Below are 21202 nucleotides of genomic sequence, written 5' to 3'. Positions count from 1 at the left end.
GTACACTTTGCCTTCCTCGAGGCCTTCTTCTAGATCTTTTAATATTTCATGGGTATTAGTTCAAAACTTGTACTGTTCATCTGTTATCCTTATTTTTGTTGGCCTTTTTTTCCTAGTCATCATGTCTTTGATAATGTCTCATGCTATTTTTCATGAGCAAGTCATCATTGGTAATAGTAGGTTGAGGCTACCTATATTCACCATACATGTCTTAATTTTATTTTTAATGATTAGCAGAAACTTTTTCTTGGAATGCTCTCCAGAAAGAGTCTTTTAGTTTTGTATTGTATTATACAGATTTGTAAAAATCTGCATGATTTCCTTTCCTTTCATCCACAGATTGAGCTGATTGACAGAGTTGACGATATCTATCGGAATACATCCTGGGACAATGCAGGTTTTAAAGGTTATGGCATACAAATAGAACAGGTATTCATCAATGGATTTGGCTTGTGTTTACTGACTCAAAATTGTGACTTCATTTGAACATTTGTTATCTGGTATACCCCACTCCTAGACTGTAATTTTCATGAGAGTAGGGGACTGTCTTATTTAATCTTTGTATTTCCTACAGGTCCTACTACAGTGCTTTTTGGAAAATGGCTGGTTAATTTGTATTCAGATGTGAGTTACGAGAATTTAAAAAAAAAAAACTACCCTGTATTAATATTTAGTGAAGTCAATGAATTATGCTTATACTAGTGATCCTTCAGTTGAATTAGAGGATGCTTCCCTTATTGGTCTTTTGTAGCAAAATGGAAAATGCTTTTAGGCTTGTTGTTGTTGTTGTTGTTGTTGTTGTTGTTGTATGGAGATGGTGGTCTGGACCTGAGAGTTCCGTAAGAAAACTCCCTCTATTCATGTAGATGAACGATTATTCTACAATTTATAGGCTTAGAGAGTCAGCTAAGAGTTAAATTAAGTGAATTGCCTCCCAGAATCACGCAAGCATGTTTCAAAGGCAGAACTTGACATCTGGTCTTCCTGACTCTTAAGACTGGCTCTCCATCCTTTGCACCTCCTCATGCTGTCTCTTTGCTCTGAGCTTACTTCCACATGTTCTCATCCATGAAGCTTTGTCACAGCACTTTAGCTTATAGTACTGTCTCTTTTCTCTGAGCTTGTGATGCTTATCATTCTTCTCTTGTATTGTTGTTTAACTCTTCCTGTGTATTTATACTGGTTCTCCCACCTGATTTAAAGATCCTTATAGCCAGGAACCAAATTTTATACTCACATTTTTCTCTTAAAGGATGTATCTCAGTGTTTTAAAATCAGTATGTGTTCAGTAAATGTTTATTGTTGTTTCAGTCATTAAATTAGATTTGTAAATGTATAAATTATTTTCATACATGTCAAAATATTCACATTTTGTTTTTCCAAACACAAATTTGTCATGCTTTTTCTTGAAATATATAAATACAAAATAGCGCCATGCACAAAAGTAAATTCAAAATCAGCAAACATTTATTCAGTAATTAATCAGCAAGCACCGTACTACATGCCAGGCTCTGGAAACAAAGACAGAAGTGAAATAATTCTTCGCCTTCTATGAGCTTGCATTTTATTGGAGAAGACAGTGCTCTATATGTGTGTGTGTAAAATGCACCCATGATTTCATCCCCTTCTGTCTTTTCCAATAGATTGGTCCTCTAGCCATCCTCACTTTTTCATCTTTATCTACCAGCTTCTTCTGTGCTATCATCAGATACACTCATTAAATACACTCATTAAAAAACAAAAACAAAAAAAACCCCTCTTGTGACTGTCCCATCTGCACTAGCTTTCATCCTGTATCTCTCCCTCAGCTAAACTCCTTGAAAAAAAACTATACTTGGTCCTTCCAAATCTCCCTCTGTTCTCTTCTGAACCCTTTGTAGTCTGGCTTATGACCTCATATTATACAACTGAAACTGTTTTCTCCAAAGTTATTGAGTTAAAAAAAATTATTTTAAAAAAGTTAAGTTATAGAGTGGTCTCTTAATTGCCAAATATAGTGAATTTTTCTCAGTCCTCATTGTTTTTGACATCTTTGTGGTGTTTGACACTACCGATCAATTTTCCTTCTGGGTACCATCTCTTGAGTTTTAATGACCCTGCTTCCCCAGGGTTCTCCCACATTTCAACTCCATTTTCATTTATGTCAGTCCCACAGTGGGTATTCTCAACATTGCATCTTCGTCCTCCTCCTTTTTCTTTATATTCTCTCACTAGATAATCTTATCAGCTCCTATGGATTCAATGATCATCTCTATGTAAATAGTTCCCAGTTCTGTATATCACACCTACTTTCTTTCCTGAGATTCAGGCCTGCATTACCAAGTGCCTCTTAGATATTTCAAACTGGCTGTCCTATAGGCATCTCAAACTTAACATGTCCAAAATAGAACTCATTATCTTTTCCCCAAAACACTCCTCTTTTCTGAATTTCCATATTATTGTTGAAGATACCCCCATTCTCCCAGTTCACCAGGTTCACAACCTTAGTGTCATCCTCAGCTCTTTACTATCCCTCACTCCAGATATCCAGTCAGTTGTCACATCTTCTGATTTTTTTCTCCACAACATCTTTGCACATAACCCCTTTTCTCTACTTACAGAGCCATCACCCTTTTTCATCATCCCTTGCCTAGATTATTAAAATAGCCTACAATAATAGATTTCCCCATCTCAAATCTTGTCCCACTTCTATCTATCTTCCTCATAGCCACCGAAATAATTTTCCCAAAGTTCAGATCTGACCATGGCATCCCTCTACTCAGCCAACTCCGCTGGCTTCCTGTTACCACCAGGATCAAATTCAAAGTCTTTGGTTTAACATTGAAAGCTCTCAGGTCCCTTTCCAGTTTGTCTCCTTTCCACTGTATTCCATGTATTCTTTGTCTCAACCATACTGGCCTGCTTGATGTTCCTTATACATGAAACGCCACTCTTTTTTCTGTGCCTTTGCACTGACTGTTCCCCAAATCTGTAATGCTCTGTGTACTCACCATCGCCTCTTAAAACTCTTGGCTTCCTTCAGCTCTCAGATTAAATGCCACCTTCTGCTGGAGGACTTTGGTAGCCCCACCCCGCTACTAGAGCCTTCTCCTCTAAGGTTCTCCTCTATCAATTCTTGTATGTATCATACATCATATGTGTACTTCTTCGTATAAATGTTATGTTCTTCAGTAGAAGATAAGTTTCTTGAAGGCAGGGGCTTTTTTCCCTTTCTTTGTATCCTCAACTTTTCACACAGTGCCTGGAAGATACTTAGTGCTTAAGAAATGTTTATTGTTAGATACTTGCAAAATAAATAAATACGAAGTAGTTTTAAGAGGGAGACCTGCTGGGATATTAATTAGTGAGGGGCAGCTAGGTGACACAGTGGATAGAGCACCGGCCCTGGAGTCAGGAGGACCTGAGTTTAAATTCGGCCTCAGACACTTGACACTAGCTTTGTGAGCCTGGGCAAATCTCTTAACCTTATTGCTTCTCAAAAAAACAAACAAACAAGAAAGAAAGGATATTGATTAGTGAAGAAGAATTTATTAAGTGCTCACTATGTTCCAGGCCCCAGGGTATTGATCTTTGGGCAAAGTTTATGTAGAAGATGGAGCTTGAGCGGAGTCTGGAAGGATGTAAAGGATTCTACAAGGGGTGTGGGGGAAAAGAAGGGTGCCTTCTAGGAATGAGGGACGACAGTGCAACATCAAGAAGGACAATTTGCCTCAATGGTAGAGTACAAGAAGGGAATTTAATGTATAATGAGGCAGGAAAAGGTTGGTTCAGGTCATCGTAAAGAACTTTAAATTCCATCAAGAGGAGTATACACTCTTTTATCACAAAGGCAATAGGGAGTCCCTTTTATTAATACTTTTATTAAGGGGATTTGTTCTGTGAAGTTTGGATTCAGTCAGGGGGCCACATTTGAGGACATTGGGGGCCATATGTGGCCTTGAGACTGCAGGTTCCCCACCCTTGCCCTAGGGTTTATTATATGTGGAGGGATTGGGGAAGAGTGTGATAGTCAGAACTACAATTTAGGAAATCACTGTGGCAGCTTGTGGAGAATGAATTGAAGTCAGAAGTCTTGAGGCAAGAAGACCAATTAGGAGACTGTGTGTAGAGTGCGATGGAACGTGCTGGGCAAAAAAACCAGAACAGAATATAAGGAATTTATATTCTACTTAGGAGAATCTAAATAAATAAGTATAATGGAAGGTAATTTGAAGAGGAAGAAAGCACTAACAACAGAGGGGGAGGGTATGAGGGAAGGCTTTCAATAAATATTTGGTGTATTTTATAAAATAATATATTACCTTGGCATGTACCTCTTGTTACATTATTGCTAGTGTCATGTCATATTGATAAAACTATTTGAAAAGATCACTCATACTTGATAGTACTCCCAATAAACTGATGTATTTTAGTGCAGAAATTGTTGCTTTTGTATTTCTTTCCAGATTGGTTCTTCTGCATTTAGGGTGGTGGGGGTGGGGGTGGGGGTGTTGTCGGTGTTGTCATCATCTTTGTTGTTGTCTTGGCTAAAGAGAGCCTTTTAAAATAAATTGGTAGTAGTGATACCAATACTGTGTTCTTGAAGTTCGGAGGTTTGTGGTTTGAATAATTTTTTTTCTCCTCACATAAGACATAAAATTGATCTTCGTTAAATTTCTTATGAGAAATTGTAAAGGCAGCATATTTACATGAACTACTCCTAAGGGAGGATCATATTCTCTATAATTTTTCCCGTTAGTTGCAAAGAAATACCAGACATTAAGTAATACAACGTATTCATCTTATGGTCCATAGTGACTTTAAACCTCCATTTTTAAAAACATTATTACCTTTATTTTTATATTTCTGGATCTTTTAAGTAATAATTAACACTATTCTAACCTCATGTCTTCTGAATTTTAATTTCTGAAATTTTTATAAGAGAAATTCAGACATAAAAATTTAAGTTTATCAGTAACTACATTTTTTATTGTAGTGGGTTTTGTTCTCTATGCTTCTCAGTTTGTTTTTAAATGACTTAGCTTTAGATTTTAAAGATTTATAGGATTTAATTAAAAATTTTTCCTATTCTGGCAAAGTATTTTGGCATTTATAAAATTGTTCGAGTTTTGATGTTTACTTTCTATGGCTTTACTCTAATTATATCCTCTTTTTAAGTATAGATTCGTATCCTCAAGACACCTCAAGAGGTAAAACCTGGTGAAAAGCACTTTAACATGGCAAAAAGTTATCCCAATGAAGAGAAGGATGCTTGGGATGTGAAGATGTTACTAGAGGTAGGTTACAATTTAAGATGCAGTGACTCATTTAAGGATTCTTTATATGAATATAACTCAATTGTACACATTGATGAAATTGAGCATCAGAACAGATAATTGAAAACTACGAATAATTCATTTAGCTTTTTCAAACAATAATGCTGTATTATGTGGCAGGAAAAACAGCTTTGGGAAACATTGCAGGCCCTTATGGCTTTTTCACTGATAAGTATAGTGAACAGAATACTTTCAGGAAATACTGTCTGCATACCAATTTGGGGGGGGATGTGGTTTTGGCACACATCAGTAGAGGTAGCCTCAGTATCTGAGTCCCAGAAAACAACTATAGCAATGACATATTTACACATATTGTCTCTTCCTGCTAGTTCCTTGAGGGCAAGAACTGGGCACCTACATCCCTAGCACAGTGCCTCACAGATAGTAGATACTTTTTAAAATTCTTGTTTATTGATGGATTGATCTAGTTAGAGGATAGGGATTTCCGTATGATATCATCTTCTTCCTTTCTCTCTCAAATCTACTTTGGTTCTTGCATGTTGTGATAGAAGAGTATTGGATGAACCTAAAATCAAAAGGCTTGAGTCCTAGTCCCAACTCTGTCATTACCAGCCATATCATGCATGTAAGCTTCTTGAGCTTCAGTTTTTCATCTTTGAAATTGAGATTTTAATACCTGTCTAGCCTTTGTTACAGGGTTGTTGTATAAATGAAAAATATAGTCTGTCTGCACATAGCTGGTTATTCATCCAGTAGTTACTGAGTGAAAAAGTCCTTTGTAAACTGTAAGGTACTATATAGCCATTAGATATTAGAAATAAAAGAACTATCTGTGTCTTGCTTTTAAAACCTTTTATCTGATCATTTTTAGGTGAGTTCTGCCATCTGGAGAAGGCCTCTCTAAAGAATAACTTAACATTTATGTAGAATTTTCTTTAGAGCACTTGAAAGAAAATTTATAGACAGTCTAAATTTCACAACCTATTTGTAAAGGAAATAGAGGGACTGAAGGTCAGATTTCTCTTTTCATTTAAAAAAAAGTGAGAGACAATGTAAGTTAATAACATTCTGGGGAATATACTGGGGGTTTAGCAACCTGATCTTTGGAGAGAAACCAAATACTTTTAAAATATTTTGATACCAGGAAATTTATCAGTGTGATTTTTTCCCCCCTGTGGAATATCACTCTTGGTGTAGTTGTATTATGTGTCTTCTAATTAATCTGGAGGTGATAAAGTAGTGTTATAAATTTTTTTTTTCCCACAGAACCTTTTTTGCAAAGGTTACCTGGGACAGCTTTAAAAGACACTCTAAAATATATAATTACAGTGTCTTCCAGGTCTGGGTTCCTTGTCATCAGACCTTATGGTGTCAGCCCTGAATATCTATAAGAAGTTGCTGAGCTCTTTTACTCTGATTTTCTCTTCCTGTCAGGCATCTGTTGGACATTTTGTCTTATATATTTGTACAGCTGGTTGAAGCTCAGACAGGTAGATGAGGCGTATGGCTAAATGGCACTAGAGCAGTTGGGGGGTTGTGATGCTGGGCTGTGAATAGTAATAAAGAACTATTTGGGGATATTTAGTAACAATATCTTTTAGTCTGATATTATTTTGCATCTCATTAATTTTTTAAAGCAATTCAGCTTTGATATAGCTGAGGATGCATCAAAAGTTTGCCTTGCACATCTTTTCACATATCAAGATTTTGATATGGGAACTCTTGGATTAGCATATGTTGGATCTCCCAGAGCAAACAGTCACGGAGGTGTTTGTCCAAAAGGTAAGATTTTTTTTTTCCCAGTTCCCAGATGAATGTGTTTGTGGTATTGCTAGCCAGGGTGGCTGGAGCATAAGTGAAGGAAGGAATGGGATAGTGGAAGCGGGGAAAGGTGTGCGGAGATGTGTTCCATAAGCAATTTGTCTCTCTCCCTCCCCCTTTTTTTATTCCTCTAGCGTATTATAGCTCAGTTGGGAGAAAGAACATCTTTCTGAACAGTGGTTTGACCAGCACAAAAAATTATGGTAAAACCATCCTTACAAAGGTATGTTTTTTTTTAATCTCTCTTTTTTTAATTAATTTATTTTGATTTATCAATAATCATTTCCATAAGCTTTTGAGTTTTAAATTTTTCTCCCCCTCCCCACAACGGCATGCAATCTGATATAGGCTATACATATACATTCCTATTAAACATATTTTCACATGAGTGATGTAAGGAAGAATTAGAACCACCAGAAAGAGGAAACAAAACAAAAGAGAAGAAAAAAATAGCAAATAGTATGCTTCAATCTGCATTCAAACTCCATAGTTCTTTCTTTGGTTGTGGATAACATTTTCTATCATGAGACCTTTGGAGATGTTTTAGATCCTTGCATTGCTGAGAAGGGCTAAGTCTATCAACATTAGTCATCGCACAATGTGACTGTTACTGTGTACAACCTTCTCCTGGTTTGCTAACTTCACTCAGCATCAGACCATACAAGTCTTTCCAGGTTTTTCTGAAGTCTGCCTGTTCATCATTTCTTATAGCACAGTAGTATTCCATTACATTCATATATCACATTCGCAGTTATGATTACTATCTGTGTCTTTCTCTCCATCCTTCTCCCCCCTGTTTATGCTTTTCTTTCTCCTTTCTCCTTTTTACTCCTCACTAGTGTTTTGCTTTTGACCACTGCCTCCCTCAGTCCCGCTTCCCTTCTATTAGACCCCTCCCTTTTCTTCCCCTTTACCCTTACTACTTCTCTCTCTTCTATCCCCTCTTTCTTTTCTTTCCCCTTTTCCCTTCTACTGCCTATAGGGCAAGTTAGATTTCTATACCTAACTGATTATGTTATTCCAAAGGTGTGTTTCTTGAGGGTTCTTTTAAAATACTTTAGTCTATGATAAATGCTATACTTTATAGGTCACAGATATTCATAAATCCAGCACACTGGATTGTGTTTTTCAAAGGGCTCAAGCTTGGCTTGTGCTCCAGATTCACGTCTATCTTCAAGTGATGTCTCTCTAGGTAGTGCATTTTGATATCCCACTAGTTTTTAGTACGAAGTTTGATTAGAATCCTGTGTTGTTTTACATTGTTTTGTCACTATTCATTAACTTAATTTTGAATATGCACGTAAGAGCCACATGTAGTAGAAAGAACATTGGACTTAGAGTCTGAAAAGTCATGTCCTAGTTCTGCCACGTACTGTGCATGTGATACTGGTAAATAGTATGGTAACTTTTCTTAGCTCTCAGGTTCCATATCTGTAAAATGAGGATTATAATTTCTGTTTCAACTTCATTACAAGTTGCTGTGAGGATTTAAAAAAAAAAAAGATAATGTTGATAAAGTGCTTGATAAATTGTACCACACCACAATTAAAAATAACACAATTTGTCATTAAGTTTCATAATATACCGTCCCTAAAATTTATACTTTTGGTTGTCATTAGTAAGTAGAAAATATTTTAAGTAAAAAATGTTGTGTTGGTACTAAACCCTGTATTTAAAAACTGCATGTTTGTTCTTGTAAATTCAGTTTGGGGTTCTATTTTAGTATTCTGATTTGACAGCCTTGCTAGTTTTTGAAAGGAAAATTAGGTATTTGGGGAAAAAATACTGGCTGAATTGTAGCAAAGCTGTTTGAAATCTGGGTGATCCTCAGAAATTTAGATTACATAATATATATAGTGATTTAAATTTTAGGAATACCTTCAAAGGGAGGCTTGCCAGTATCACATTCTTTGATTTAGTGATTAATGAAGGGAATTTATTTGAAGATTTTCAGATATTTTAGTTTTGCTTTAGGGAGACTTATGGTCATGAAAATGTTCTAAAAAGTTGGATTCCTAGTCAGTAGGACTTAGCATAAGAATAATCCTAATTCTTCCTAGTCATATGCACTGTCACTTTTTTTAATGGCATAAAGGAATGTGTTATTATTTAATTGATAGTCTGTTCATATAATTTCTGTTAGATTGACTATGGCCCATTCTTTATAAAACCATTTTTTTTTCTGATGAGTATGAAATGAGATTATTGTAAATATCTGTTGTTAGTGATTCATCAGATCATATAATTTAGAGACTACTACAATATCTTTCCCATCATGGATGTTTCAGATTAATTGAATGGCCTATTAATAGATTATACCTCTAAAATGAAATCTCTTTGAAAGCATATAAATAATTATGCTCTTTAGTACATTATACTGAAGTTGTAAAACCTTTAATATGTTGTAACAGTACTGAGACTTTTGGGACACCTTCTATTCTGAAAAAATGACATTGATTGTAAGCTACACTCAATTTTAGCTTATATTCAGACCAGTATATTACTTAATTCACCCTTTCTCATATTCAACATAATCAGCAATAGTATAGTAATTATTTAATGACAAATTTAAGAGTAACCTTGAATCTACTCTTGTTTGGCATCTAGAACATATAGAGCAAGCAATTCTTTGTTGTTATCTTCCTATTGATTTTGTGCTATGAAACAAATCTGGAAAAAAAATTATAAGCTCTTTTGTTTTTCAAGTGTATTTGCTTTTTTCATTTTTTTGAAGCAATTAAAATTAAGTTGGGCTTTTATACTAAGTAAACACATGATTCCTTTATCCAAACAGACATTTCCTCTTTTAAAATTCCTTAATCACTTGAAATCTTTACATATAAAATCCTTTTTTCTTGATGTGAACTTGCATGTGTAATGATAGGGTACACTGTTAGGTGGTACAGTGGATAGAGTGCCATGCCTGGAGTCAGAAAGACTTGTCTTCTTGAGTTCAAATCTGGCCTCAGACACCTAGTAGTTGTGTGACTCTGGGAAGGGCCACTTAATCCTGTTTGTCTTAGTTTTCTCATCTGTAAAATAAATTGCAGAAGGAAATGGCAAATCACTCCAGTATCTTTGCCAAGAAAACCCCAAATGGAGTCACAAAGAGGCAGACACAACTGAAAAATGACCATACAACAACAATGGAATGATATTATCAGTTTTTGTTATTTTCCCTTATAAAATCTATGTGAACTTTAAAAATAATAGGCAACATGTTGTACTTTAAGGATTTTCCATATATTGTTTCACATGGCCTTGTGAGGTAGGTGCTACAGGTTTTATTATCCTTAGTTTACAGATAAGGAAACTTGGGCTCTGAAAGCTGAAGGCATTTACCCATGGTCACATGGCCTAGAAGTGTTGGAGAGGGCTGGGAGGTCGAAACCCACATCTTCCTGACTCCAATTCTCTTTCCACAGGCCCTCTCTGCCTGTTAACAGTCATGTAATTCTATGACCTCTTTAATGTATGAATGTTTTCTTGTCAAGAAACTTTTAGTTATAAAAATTCTTGACTTACTTTATTAAAATATATCAGTGAATAGTTTTAGGAATTGAAGAACAAATGACATCACTGTTTCACAATTGTTATTTTGTTTTTGTTTTTGGTGTTAATTTTCAAAATCATAGGGTTATAGGCTATATAGATAAAAGTGAACTTACAAATAATCTCATCCTTGTTTTACAGAGGAAAAACGTAAAACCTAGAGGAGGGGAAATGACTTTCTGAAGGTCACATAAGTATTAAGTAGCAGAGCCAGGATTTGAACCTAAATCTTCTGATTCTATATCTACTTCTCTGTTTTAATGTTATTACTTAGAATCTTAAAATCTTTGTTGTGTTTTAGTAGGACCTTTTGATATATTTCTGTTGCTTATGGAAAAGTGAGCTGAAATTTTACTATTGTTATTTTTTACAATTATTCCTAGATTAATTTTGACCTCGTATATCATGACATTATAGACCTTAGTAATAATCACATATCACCTTCTAAATTGATAAATGCATGATAAATCCCTAGGACCTTAAGCCCAACTGAAACAATCATCCTAAGTTTCTATATTTGTTTGTTCCAACTCAGCTGCAGTCATAGGCTTGTTTATTTTTTTTGCTTAAGTTTTTATAATTCCACTAAATGAGTCAGCTATATTAATTAGAAGCACTATAGTACTAGCATTGTCTGATAATAGAATAGAATACAGTAACTGGTGAGGACCTACGTATTTATGACATAAATTTGACTTTATCAAGGAATCTGAGCTGCCAAAATACTTTACAATCTATTGTGGAAAATTACAGCACATTCTTTGCACTGTCCTTAAGGAAGCCGATTTGGTTACAACTCATGAACTGGGACACAACTTTGGAGCAGAACATGATCCTGATGGCTTAGCAGAATGTGCCCCAAATGAAGATCAGGGAGGAAAATATGTTATGTATCCAATAGCTGTGAGTGGAGACCATGAGAATAATAAGGTATGTAGCCCTTTATTTTTTCATATTGCTAATGAGGGGAAAGAACTTGCTTTATCATTAAGAAAGAACTTAAAAATTGTATTCCATGCCTAAGGATGGAAAAAGGGGGGGACTCAACCTTTCAACTTCCCTCCCCCCTTTAAAAAAAAAAAAGAGTAGTACATGTTGTAATCACATGTGGTTACCTAGTTAAAGGTGTCATTTGAACCATTTGAGTAACCAAAAGTAAGGTTTCTTGAACTCTTTCTCCTGTGTTTTTGTTTTTATACTGTAGAAGAGCAGTTGTAGTGATCTTCAATCTATCCCCTGTACAAAATAATTTATTAATGAATAGATCTGATCACGTCACTGTCGTTTTCAAAAATCTTCAGTGGACTCCTATTGCCTCTAGAGTAAACTGTAGACTTTTTAGCTTAGCATTTAAGCTAAATTCCAGTAAAAGACTGAATAACCAGTTGTTTTGTGGGGTATAGAAAGGATTCTTCTAAGTTTTATACTAGCTGGACTCTGAGGTCCCTACTGTATCTGGAATTCTTTGATTCATAAATTCGCCCCAAATATGTCTTTGTATTAATTCACAATGTATACATTTTAACAAACAGCTGTCCACAAAGCTCTTGATTGATCACTGTTCCTCATACAAAAGCGCTTGTTCCTTTGTTGAAAAATTCCAGAGACAATGTTGAAACAGATTTGAGTAACCCATGATTTCTGTTTTGTTTTTTTGTTTGTTTTTGCTTAGGCAGTCGGAGTTAAGTGACTTGCCCAGGGTCACATGGCTAGTAAGTGTCAAGTGTCTGAGGCCAGATTTGAACTCAGGTCCTCCTGACCTCAAGGCCAGAACTCTATCCACTATGCTACCTAGCTGCCCCAACTCATGATTTCTGAACCGTACCTTAAATTATAGAAATGACAAGCTGTTGGCCAAGGATGAAATGAACCTGAAAAGGACTCTTAGAAATATATATGATTATATTTTTGAAAATCTAATATAAAGGTCTTTTAAACTGTAAAGGTGGAGGAAGAGGGGCAGCTCAGTGATGCAGTGGATAGAGCACTGGGCTTGATTTCAGGAAGACTCATCTTCATGAATTCAGATTCTACCTCAGACACTTACTGGCCACTACTTATACCTGCTGACCCTAGGGAAGTCACTTAACCTTGTTTGCCTGAGTTTGCTCATCTGTAAAATGAGCTGGAGAAGGAAATGGCAAACCACTCCTGTATCTTTGCCAAGAAAACCCCAAATGGGGTCACAAAGAGTTGCACAACTGAAATGACTGAACAAGGGAAGAGAGAAAACTGCCCAAGTTTATCTACTGAACTAGACACCAGAAAGATTAGCTGCAGTAGATAGGAAAAAGAATAGCGGTAGAGATGATTAGAAATTTACAGGAGACAAAACTGAAAGTATCCCATGGCCTCAAATGTTTATACAAAGTATAGTTAAGTATACAAAGTATAGTAAAGTGAACCAGAAATCCCCTATCAAGGAGAGAAGTTAGATAGTTTGTAGAGGGAATTCTTTTTGTTACGGAAATGAGGGCTAGGGGGAAGTATTGTGTTAGATAACTGAGTCCCATGATTTTGAAAGATACAAAGGTGGAAAGAATACTGGATTGAAAAGTCAGTAGAACTATCTGAGCCACATTTTTCTAATTTTTAAAACTGGTGTATAACACCTGTACCACCTCCTCTGTTGGCTTGCTGTTAAAACTCACAACAGAGGCAGCTTGGTACAGTTGGATTTGTAGTTAGAGAACCTTTGTTCATATCTTAACTTTGTCTTTTACTATTTCTGTGACCTTGGGCAAGTCATTTAATTTATCTGGACCTCAGTTTTCTTGTCTGCCAAATGCAATGGTTGAACTAAATGGCCTCTGGGGCCAGTGTAGGAAAGTTCCTTCTAGTTCTAAGTGATGCTTTTATATTCTTTGTAATTCTGAAACCTCATAGGTTTTACTAATACCTGGTGAGATGGGCTCTGTGACATGGTCTAACCAGGCAGAGTACAGAGGGACTGTCACTTCCTTTGCTTCTCTCTCTCTCTGTCTTCCTCCCTCTTTCTCTTTCCATAGCATTTTTCATCATGAGACCTTTGGGATTTTCTTGGATCATTGTATTGCTGAGAATAGCCAAGTCATTCACACTTCTTTGTGGTATAACATTGCTGTTACTGTGTACACTGTTCTCCTGATTCTGAGGGCATAGACTCATAGTCCTGTCTATATAGGATCACAGAATCACGGTACTCCAGAGGTTTTTTTTGTGTTATGGAGCCCTTAGGCAGTCTGGTAAAGCATATAGACCCCTTCTCAGAATAATGTTTTTAAATGCATAGAATAAAATACATAGGATTATAAAGGAAACTAGTTCAATTGAAATATTAAAAAAAATGTTAAAAATACAAGTTTATGGATCCCAGGTTTTGATACTCTGATCTAGCTCCACCCACATCTGAACAACGTACTTCCTTCCCTTGGTAGTTGACCAGCAGGGGCAAGACATACTTACCTTTCATAATGATAGTTTGCCTTCCTCTGAAGCTCTTAAAAAAGCACTTACCATATCCAACCTAACCTTTCAACATCTTTGTTGGAGGCAAGGAAGGGGTTGGAATTTCAAACAGATGACACTTAGAAGTAACATTAGTAGCTTCTTGGTACTTCTGGGACAGTATCTTATTACAGGTTTCACAGTAAAGACTATTCCTTGTCACTGAGTAAAAGAAGCAGATGTATTTTAAGATGGAAATGAACTTTTATGATATGATTTTGGCCTGTGTGGCATTTTTTCTTTGTGTGTCCTTTAAGATGTTTTCAAACTGCAGTAAACAATCCATCTTCAAGACTATCGAAAGTAAGGCTCGGGAATGTTTTCAGGAACGCAACAACAATGTGTGTGGGAATTCCAGGGTGGATGAAGGAGAAGAGTGTGATCCTGGCATTATGTATCTGAACAATGATACCTGTTGCAATACAAACTGTACCTTGAAAAAAGGAGTTCAGTGTAGGTGAGCATTGTTAAACCGTCTAGTTTGATTAGAAATTCTAAAGCTCACTATAAATGAATGAGACTGAAAATATTGGTGGCCTTATGCTAATGTTAAAGGTAGTCACCTTGCCTCTCAATTTTCTCATCTTTAAAATATAGTTCATAGTAATGACTCAATTGTATAATATATTTCTGTTGTATAGAGTAATGATTCTGAATCTAAGATTTTGCAAATATAGCTTACTTTAAATTGCTAGATCATCTATTCTAATGTAAGAGTAAAGGGGTGTAAGTAACCTAAAACAATAACTCAATTTGGAAATATGGCCAAGGAGGTTAAATCCATCCTTTATCCCTTCCCAGCCCAGCCAACTAGTAGACTAATGCCTGGCTGAATATAAAGGGAGAAAATCTTGAAGTATTTAAAAAAAAACAAAACAAAACCTGTGGATAATTGAAGGCTACCCATATAAAGAGCTATCTAAATAAACCATTGTGATGAAAAATCAGCAGCCCTATACATTAGGTTATTAGCACCTACAAATGAATCTCATAAGATTTGGTCTTTTAATCATTTTGTTAAGCCAGTAAAAATTAAGAATGCTGAACTATATGGAAAGATATGTTATATGTTCAGTATGCTTTTGCTCTTATATGATGTCTTTGATGCTGGTGTATCTTTTCCAGATGGATCTGTGTGGGGCAGCTAGGTGTTGCAGTGAATAGAGCACTGGCCATGGAATCAGGAGGACCTGAGTTCAAATCTGGCCTCAGACACATGATACTCACTAGCTGTATGACCCTGGGCAAGTCACTTAATCCCGATTGCCAAATCAAACAAAAAAAAATGGATCTGTGATTTCATATGGAAGATTCTCAGTGAGAAAATTCTTATTATTGATCCAGATTAGTACCTTCTCTGCAACTTATATTTTTAAAGATTTGCCTAGGCACAAAAAAAAAAGTCACAAGTGACTTTTATAGGGTCACACAGCCAAGATGTGGAGGAGTATTTGAACTTAAATCTTGTTGACTCTACATTAAGCTGTTTGCTTTATAGCTATCACACTGTCTCTCTGCTGCTTTCTTCATTAGCAGAGAAATGTAGAGAGTGATGTAGCCGCAATTAGGCCGGATCTGTAGGCAGTAGATGAACTTAAACATTGCAGAAATGATTGTGCAGTAATGGAGTGCAGGAATTTGGGGGGATGGTCTGTAAAGGATAGAGCACACTGGCTGCAGAAGGTTCAGTTGTAGTGATAAAGAAATGCTTTCAATATTGAAAATGCACTTTTATTCATGTTTTAACTTTCCTACCAAATCCTCTTCTCCCAGTGATAGAAATAGTCCTTGCTGTAAAAATTGTCAGTTTGAGACAGCTGAGAAGAAGTGCCAGGAGGCCATCAATGCTACCTGCAAAGGCGTGTCCTTCTGTACAGGTATTTCATCCCAATGGTTTCTTTCTGTTAGGTCACCAAACAATGTGTGCCAAGAATTCTTAGGTCAGTTGCTCATTCTTCACTTAAGAAATGGTTTACATACACTGTGTCAATATTCTAGCAAAGATTTCCAGAACTACTTCTAAGACAGTTTTCTACGTATGTGAGCCTTTATCTTTTTTTTATCTTTGGAAAAAGCCACTTAATGTCACTTTGTTATAAAAGACATTTTACTTTATAAATCATATAGTCCTCCCCTCCGTCCCCCATCTTGTTTTATAAAATAATTCATGGGTACAAATGCATGCAACAATTCTTTTTCCTTAGTACTCTAATGAATTTCATATATACATTTAAGCTTTACAACAAAACAAATATGAAAGTTTTATTTTTGGACTGTATAAGTATGTCTGTGCCTGTCTCATTTAGAGTAAAATGGAAATTTTTATCCAGGGCCCTCGCAGCCAATTTTGTACCCTTCAGTTGTGTAGTCTGTGCATAAATGTTTCCACCAGATTCAGAGAGTACACTTTGGAAAGAGGGAATTGTCACTTGGCCGGCTTTTGAGGTTGGTTAAGATTCATAATTTTATATGGTTATGGATTTTTTCTTTTGTTAATGAGAAATAATTTTTGAAAAGGGTGTATATCAATCAATCAGTAAAACATTATGCATCAACTACATGCAAAGCACTGTGCTAAGTGCGGGTAGTACTCACAGATGTGAGCTGAGGAGTACGTTCTTTTTCATAGGAGCTGGAGGAGGTTCATAATTATGACTCTGAGGAATGTCAGTCTGTTCTAGGGATCCTTAATGATGAGAGACTTCCTCTTTAAAAGGGGATCTGTGAATGAAAAACATTACATCCTAAACCAAACATCTGTAACAGTTAAATTTGGTTAATTCAGGCACTTTAATTTCCACCTCACATGTGAGAAAGCCACATGGTGTTGTGGAAAGAGCATTTGATTTGGAATCAGGAAACTTGGATTCTAGTTCTGTCTCTTCCACTTTGCTGCTGTGCCGTATTAGGTCAACTGCTGACCCTCTTGGCTATGAAATAACATTTCCCCATCTACTACCATTGTGCAGGGCTGCTTTGAGAAAGGGTTTTGTAAAGGATACCCTACAAAAGTGGGGTGTGAGTCCTTATTGTTGTCACTCTAGGCAGTATAGCACAGCCTAGAGTAAAGTGATTTTTTTTTTTAATTTTTAGGCAATTGGGGTTAAGTGACTTGCCCAGGGTGACACAGCTAGCAAGTGTCAAGTGTTTTGTCTGAGGCTAGATTTGAACTCAGGTCCTCCTGACTTCAGAGCTGGTGCTCTATCACTGCGCCACCTAGCTGCCCCTTAAAGTGATTGATTCTTGACATCATCTTTATTCTCAGCTGTTTAAGTCCCCTTGTATCTGCCTGATTCTGTAATCTTGGCCTCATTTGATTTTATCTCATTATTCTTCATTATTAATGACAACAAACATTTACCTTGTAGCTGCCCTATAAAAGGCCCTGTGCTTGGGCACTGAGGATACAAAGTAGACATGACAGAGCTTCAGCCCTCAAGAAGCATTATATAGTCTAGTAGAGGAGACAGACCACTTACGGAAAAAGATAGTATTTGCAGCTTTGTGTTGCAAAATGCCAAATGAATGGAACAAATAGTTTAGAAAGGAGGAGAAATCAATGAGCATTCAGACTTAAAATGAACCTCATAGTGTCTTCTTTGAAACAGGGATCCAGTTCATTAAAGTCTGACACCTTTCCACAGAGCATTGTCAAAAAATATTACTGATTGATTTTACCATTATATTGAAAACGTGGCCCAGCCAAGCCCTGGGAATAGCACAATTGATCCCTTCTTATATAGTTAGCTACTGTTTGTGTGGTGGATCATGCTGAATTCTGAGAAGCTCACTTTTCTGTGCTGCTGTTCTGCACAATTCATGGATCAACTTTTAGGAATAATAACAGCTCACATTTTTGTAGCACTTTAAGGTTTGCAAAGTACTTTTCCCACAATAACCCTATGAGGCAGTGCAGATATCTTTATTTTTATAAAAATGAGGAAATCAAGTATTAGAGCATTTGATAAGCCAAGTCATGCCTTTTGTAGGATTTCACTTATCATGAGAGAGAATATATCATGTACCTGTAGATCATGTACTTGTAAGATGGATTTGTAGGAGGATGAAAGAAATATTTTATTCCAGTAATCATCTGTTCTCTAATCCTTTGCTCTACTGCCTAGAGTGACAACAAAGAAATATTTCATTCCAGTAATCATCTATTCTCTAATCCTTTGTTCCTAGGTAACAGCAGTGAATGTCCCCCTCCTGGAAATGCTGCAGATGATACTGTTTGCTTGGATTTAGGAAAGTGTAAAGATGGAGAGTGTATTCCCTTCTGTGAGAGGGAGAAGAATCTCCAGTCTTGTGCATGTAATGGTGAGCAAAACAGCAGATTGTTCTTGCCTTTAAAAATGGTGTAAAAGTGGTTGTGATTAGCAGACCCTTTCTTTGGAGGCAATGAGGAAAGAGAAATCAAGGATGTAAATTGGCAAGGTGATCAAAGCCAAAGCCTGTTAATTATGAAATAGCATTTCAGCAGCATTCTCTAGAACTTGCTTTGTTCTTAATTGAATATGATTTAACATCATAGGATTTAGAACTGAAAGGGGCTCGAGAGCTCAGCTAATACAGTCCTGTCATTTTATAGATGAGGACACAGGTTCAGACAAGAGAAATGACTTGTCCAAGGCTACATGGCTATTAAGTGTTAGCTGGGATTCAGAACAACATCTTTTGGTTCTAACTTCAAGGCTCCTTGCCAGATGAAGTCAAGAAATAGCTAATCTGATAAATTGTTCTGAAAAGTGTCTTGGTGTAGTGGAAGGAACATTGAATCTGAAATGTGACCTGGCATAAGATCTGCTATTAAATGCCTGGGGGACAAGTCATCTTCACATGTCCAAGATGTCTAGCTCTAAATCATCGGATCGTCAAATTGAAAATGCTTGGCTTCACCAGCTGCCACAGAAGGGCAATGCCATCAAACCCAGAAATGAGGAAGAGGGCTTACAATGTGTTCCCCTCACGGGGGGATGGCCACACATCTCTTCCAACATTCCTGGCAGAAGAAACCTCAGTTTATCACTGGGTTTGTTATGATGAAATAGTGTAGCCTGGTGGCAAGAGCTTTGGCCTGGGGACCGAAGCCATGATCTTGCTAAGCCTGTTGATTGACTCCTAACTATTTAAGCCTCAGTATCAGCATCTATAAAGTGGAAGTCATTAATCGTTTCATGCTCATTCAAGCTATTAACATGTAAATGAAAGATTCGAAGAGCTCTGAACTAAAGGAAGCTTGGTGTTTTATAAATACAAGAATTAATTCTCATAGCACAACTGTTGTGATGGAACTGAGTGTCCTGGCTATGATCTCAAAACTTCCAAAATTTTGGGCAAACATAATGGAGGGAATTGAGGAACAAGAACCATCCTCTTGGTCACTGTTAGGCCAGCCCCAACATGATAGGGGTTATGTCACATGTAAACAAGTCCTGGCGTAGAGCTGGGATTTGGGAATAAATCCCAACTTTGCTCCTTCCTCAGGGAATCCTCACAAATCATTTAATGTTTCGGGACCTCAGTTTCCCCATTTACAAAATGAGGTTAATGTAATAACAGCTGTAATAGTGCTTTATTTAAAGTTTATGAAGTGTTTTACATGGACGATGTCTAGAACTAGAATTTAATCCTCAGACCTCTAAGGTAGGTACCACAAGAATCCCTTTTTTATTAGTAGAGAAACTCAAGTGAAGTAGCTGGTCCATGATCACAGCAATCCTGCCTAATAGAGTTGTTGTGAGGAAAACTCTTTCTGGATGGGGAGGAGGGTGTATGTGTAACAGGCACCTGTAGGGAGTAACCAGCATCTGAAAAAAAGGCAAAGCCCTACCTCATAGTCTACCTGTGTCTTCAAAAGCCTTCATTACATTGGCAGCTTTAGTCATAATACTTTGAACTGACTTTAAATCAAGGAGCAAACAATTTAAATTGGCAAGATTAGTAGTTTTAGTTATATACAGGTATTGAGAAAATTTGTGATAAGCTTGTGAGAAAACTTGCTCTTTGAAAAAATTTAATGGCATATTGAATCCTAAAGGAAATTTTGGTTTCAGTGCAAGTTTTGTACTGAACATGGGAGGATACTTTTCTATGCAATTTTTTTTTTTTTGCTCTGAGGGTCACAGAGGCATTACTATAAATATTATACATTTGTCTCTTCAGATATGAACAGGAAACTTTGAGAAACTATTAGCTGAGAGATGAAAATGGGTATTATTAACTTTCTTTTCCCTTCCCTTTGTTTTTCAAAGACATAACTCCCCTTCCTGAGAGTGTTGTGTGGTTAGTAAGGGAAAGTGAAGGAGGAAGAAATTGGTACTATTTGGAAACTCCAAATTGATAACATGCAGTGTCTTCTCTTTTAGAAACTGACCACTCCTGCAAAGTGTGCTGTAGGGATGAATCTGGCCGATGTGTTCCATACCTTGATGCTGACAATAACTTCTTATTTTTGAGGAAAGGAAAGCCCTGTACTGTGGGATTTTGTGACATGAATGTAAGTATGTATATCCTGCACATGTCCTTAAATAATCTGCTGGCCCCAGGTAGCCTAGAAATTTTCACTTCTTAAAAATGTAGTCATTTATTATGCTTAGGTAATAAGCCATGTACTGCACTGGTGTGCTAATTGACTTATTCTGTGTGCATGATAAAGTATTATATATGATAGATCTTGTTTTCTATTTTCTATTATTCATTATATGTATATATATCATATTTTAGATGTTATAACAAATTAAGTGATATATAACAATAGTATAGTAAATGACATATGAAGCTGGCATAATGGCATTCATTCTGACAAAGTGATGGCAGCTAGCTGGTACAGTGGATAGAGTGCTGGGCCTAGAATCAGGAAGATTGATCTTCCTGAGTTCAAATCATCTGGCCTTAGACTCTTACTAGCTGTGTGACCCTGGGCAAGTCACTTCACCCTGTTTGCCTCAGTGTCCTCATCTGTACAATGAGCTGGAGAAGGAAATGGCAAACTACTCTAGTATCTTTATCAAGAAAACCCTGAATGGGGTCACAAAGAATCAGACACTACTGAAAATGACTGAACG

The 21202-nt window shown here is 36.5% G+C and overlaps 1 protein-coding gene across 1 annotated transcript in view; it reads left to right on the top strand.

Annotated features, from left to right (window-relative positions):
* ADAM17 (ADAM metallopeptidase domain 17) overlaps positions 1–21202 on the top strand; it is a 55788-nt gene that overhangs the window by 28057 nt on the left and 6529 nt on the right. The window contains exons 7-15 of the mRNA XM_027850326.1: positions 340–429; positions 5163–5276; positions 6914–7058; positions 7232–7320; positions 11427–11579; positions 14393–14592; positions 15909–16012; positions 18321–18455; positions 20504–20634. Of these exons, the coding sequence (XP_027706127.1) occupies positions 340–429; positions 5163–5276; positions 6914–7058; positions 7232–7320; positions 11427–11579; positions 14393–14592; positions 15909–16012; positions 18321–18455; positions 20504–20634 (1161 nt within the window). The remainder of the gene's footprint in view (positions 1–339; positions 430–5162; positions 5277–6913; positions 7059–7231; positions 7321–11426; positions 11580–14392; positions 14593–15908; positions 16013–18320; positions 18456–20503; positions 20635–21202) is intronic.

This window comes from Vombatus ursinus, unplaced genomic scaffold, assembly GCF_900497805.2.
Source record: "Vombatus ursinus unplaced genomic scaffold, bare-nosed wombat genome assembly UNPS02009062.1, whole genome shotgun sequence".
Lineage (NCBI taxonomy): Eukaryota > Metazoa > Chordata > Mammalia > Diprotodontia > Vombatidae > Vombatus > Vombatus ursinus.
Note: the sequence above shows the minus strand (reverse complement) of the source record. Positions and strands in the feature narration are given on the sequence as shown.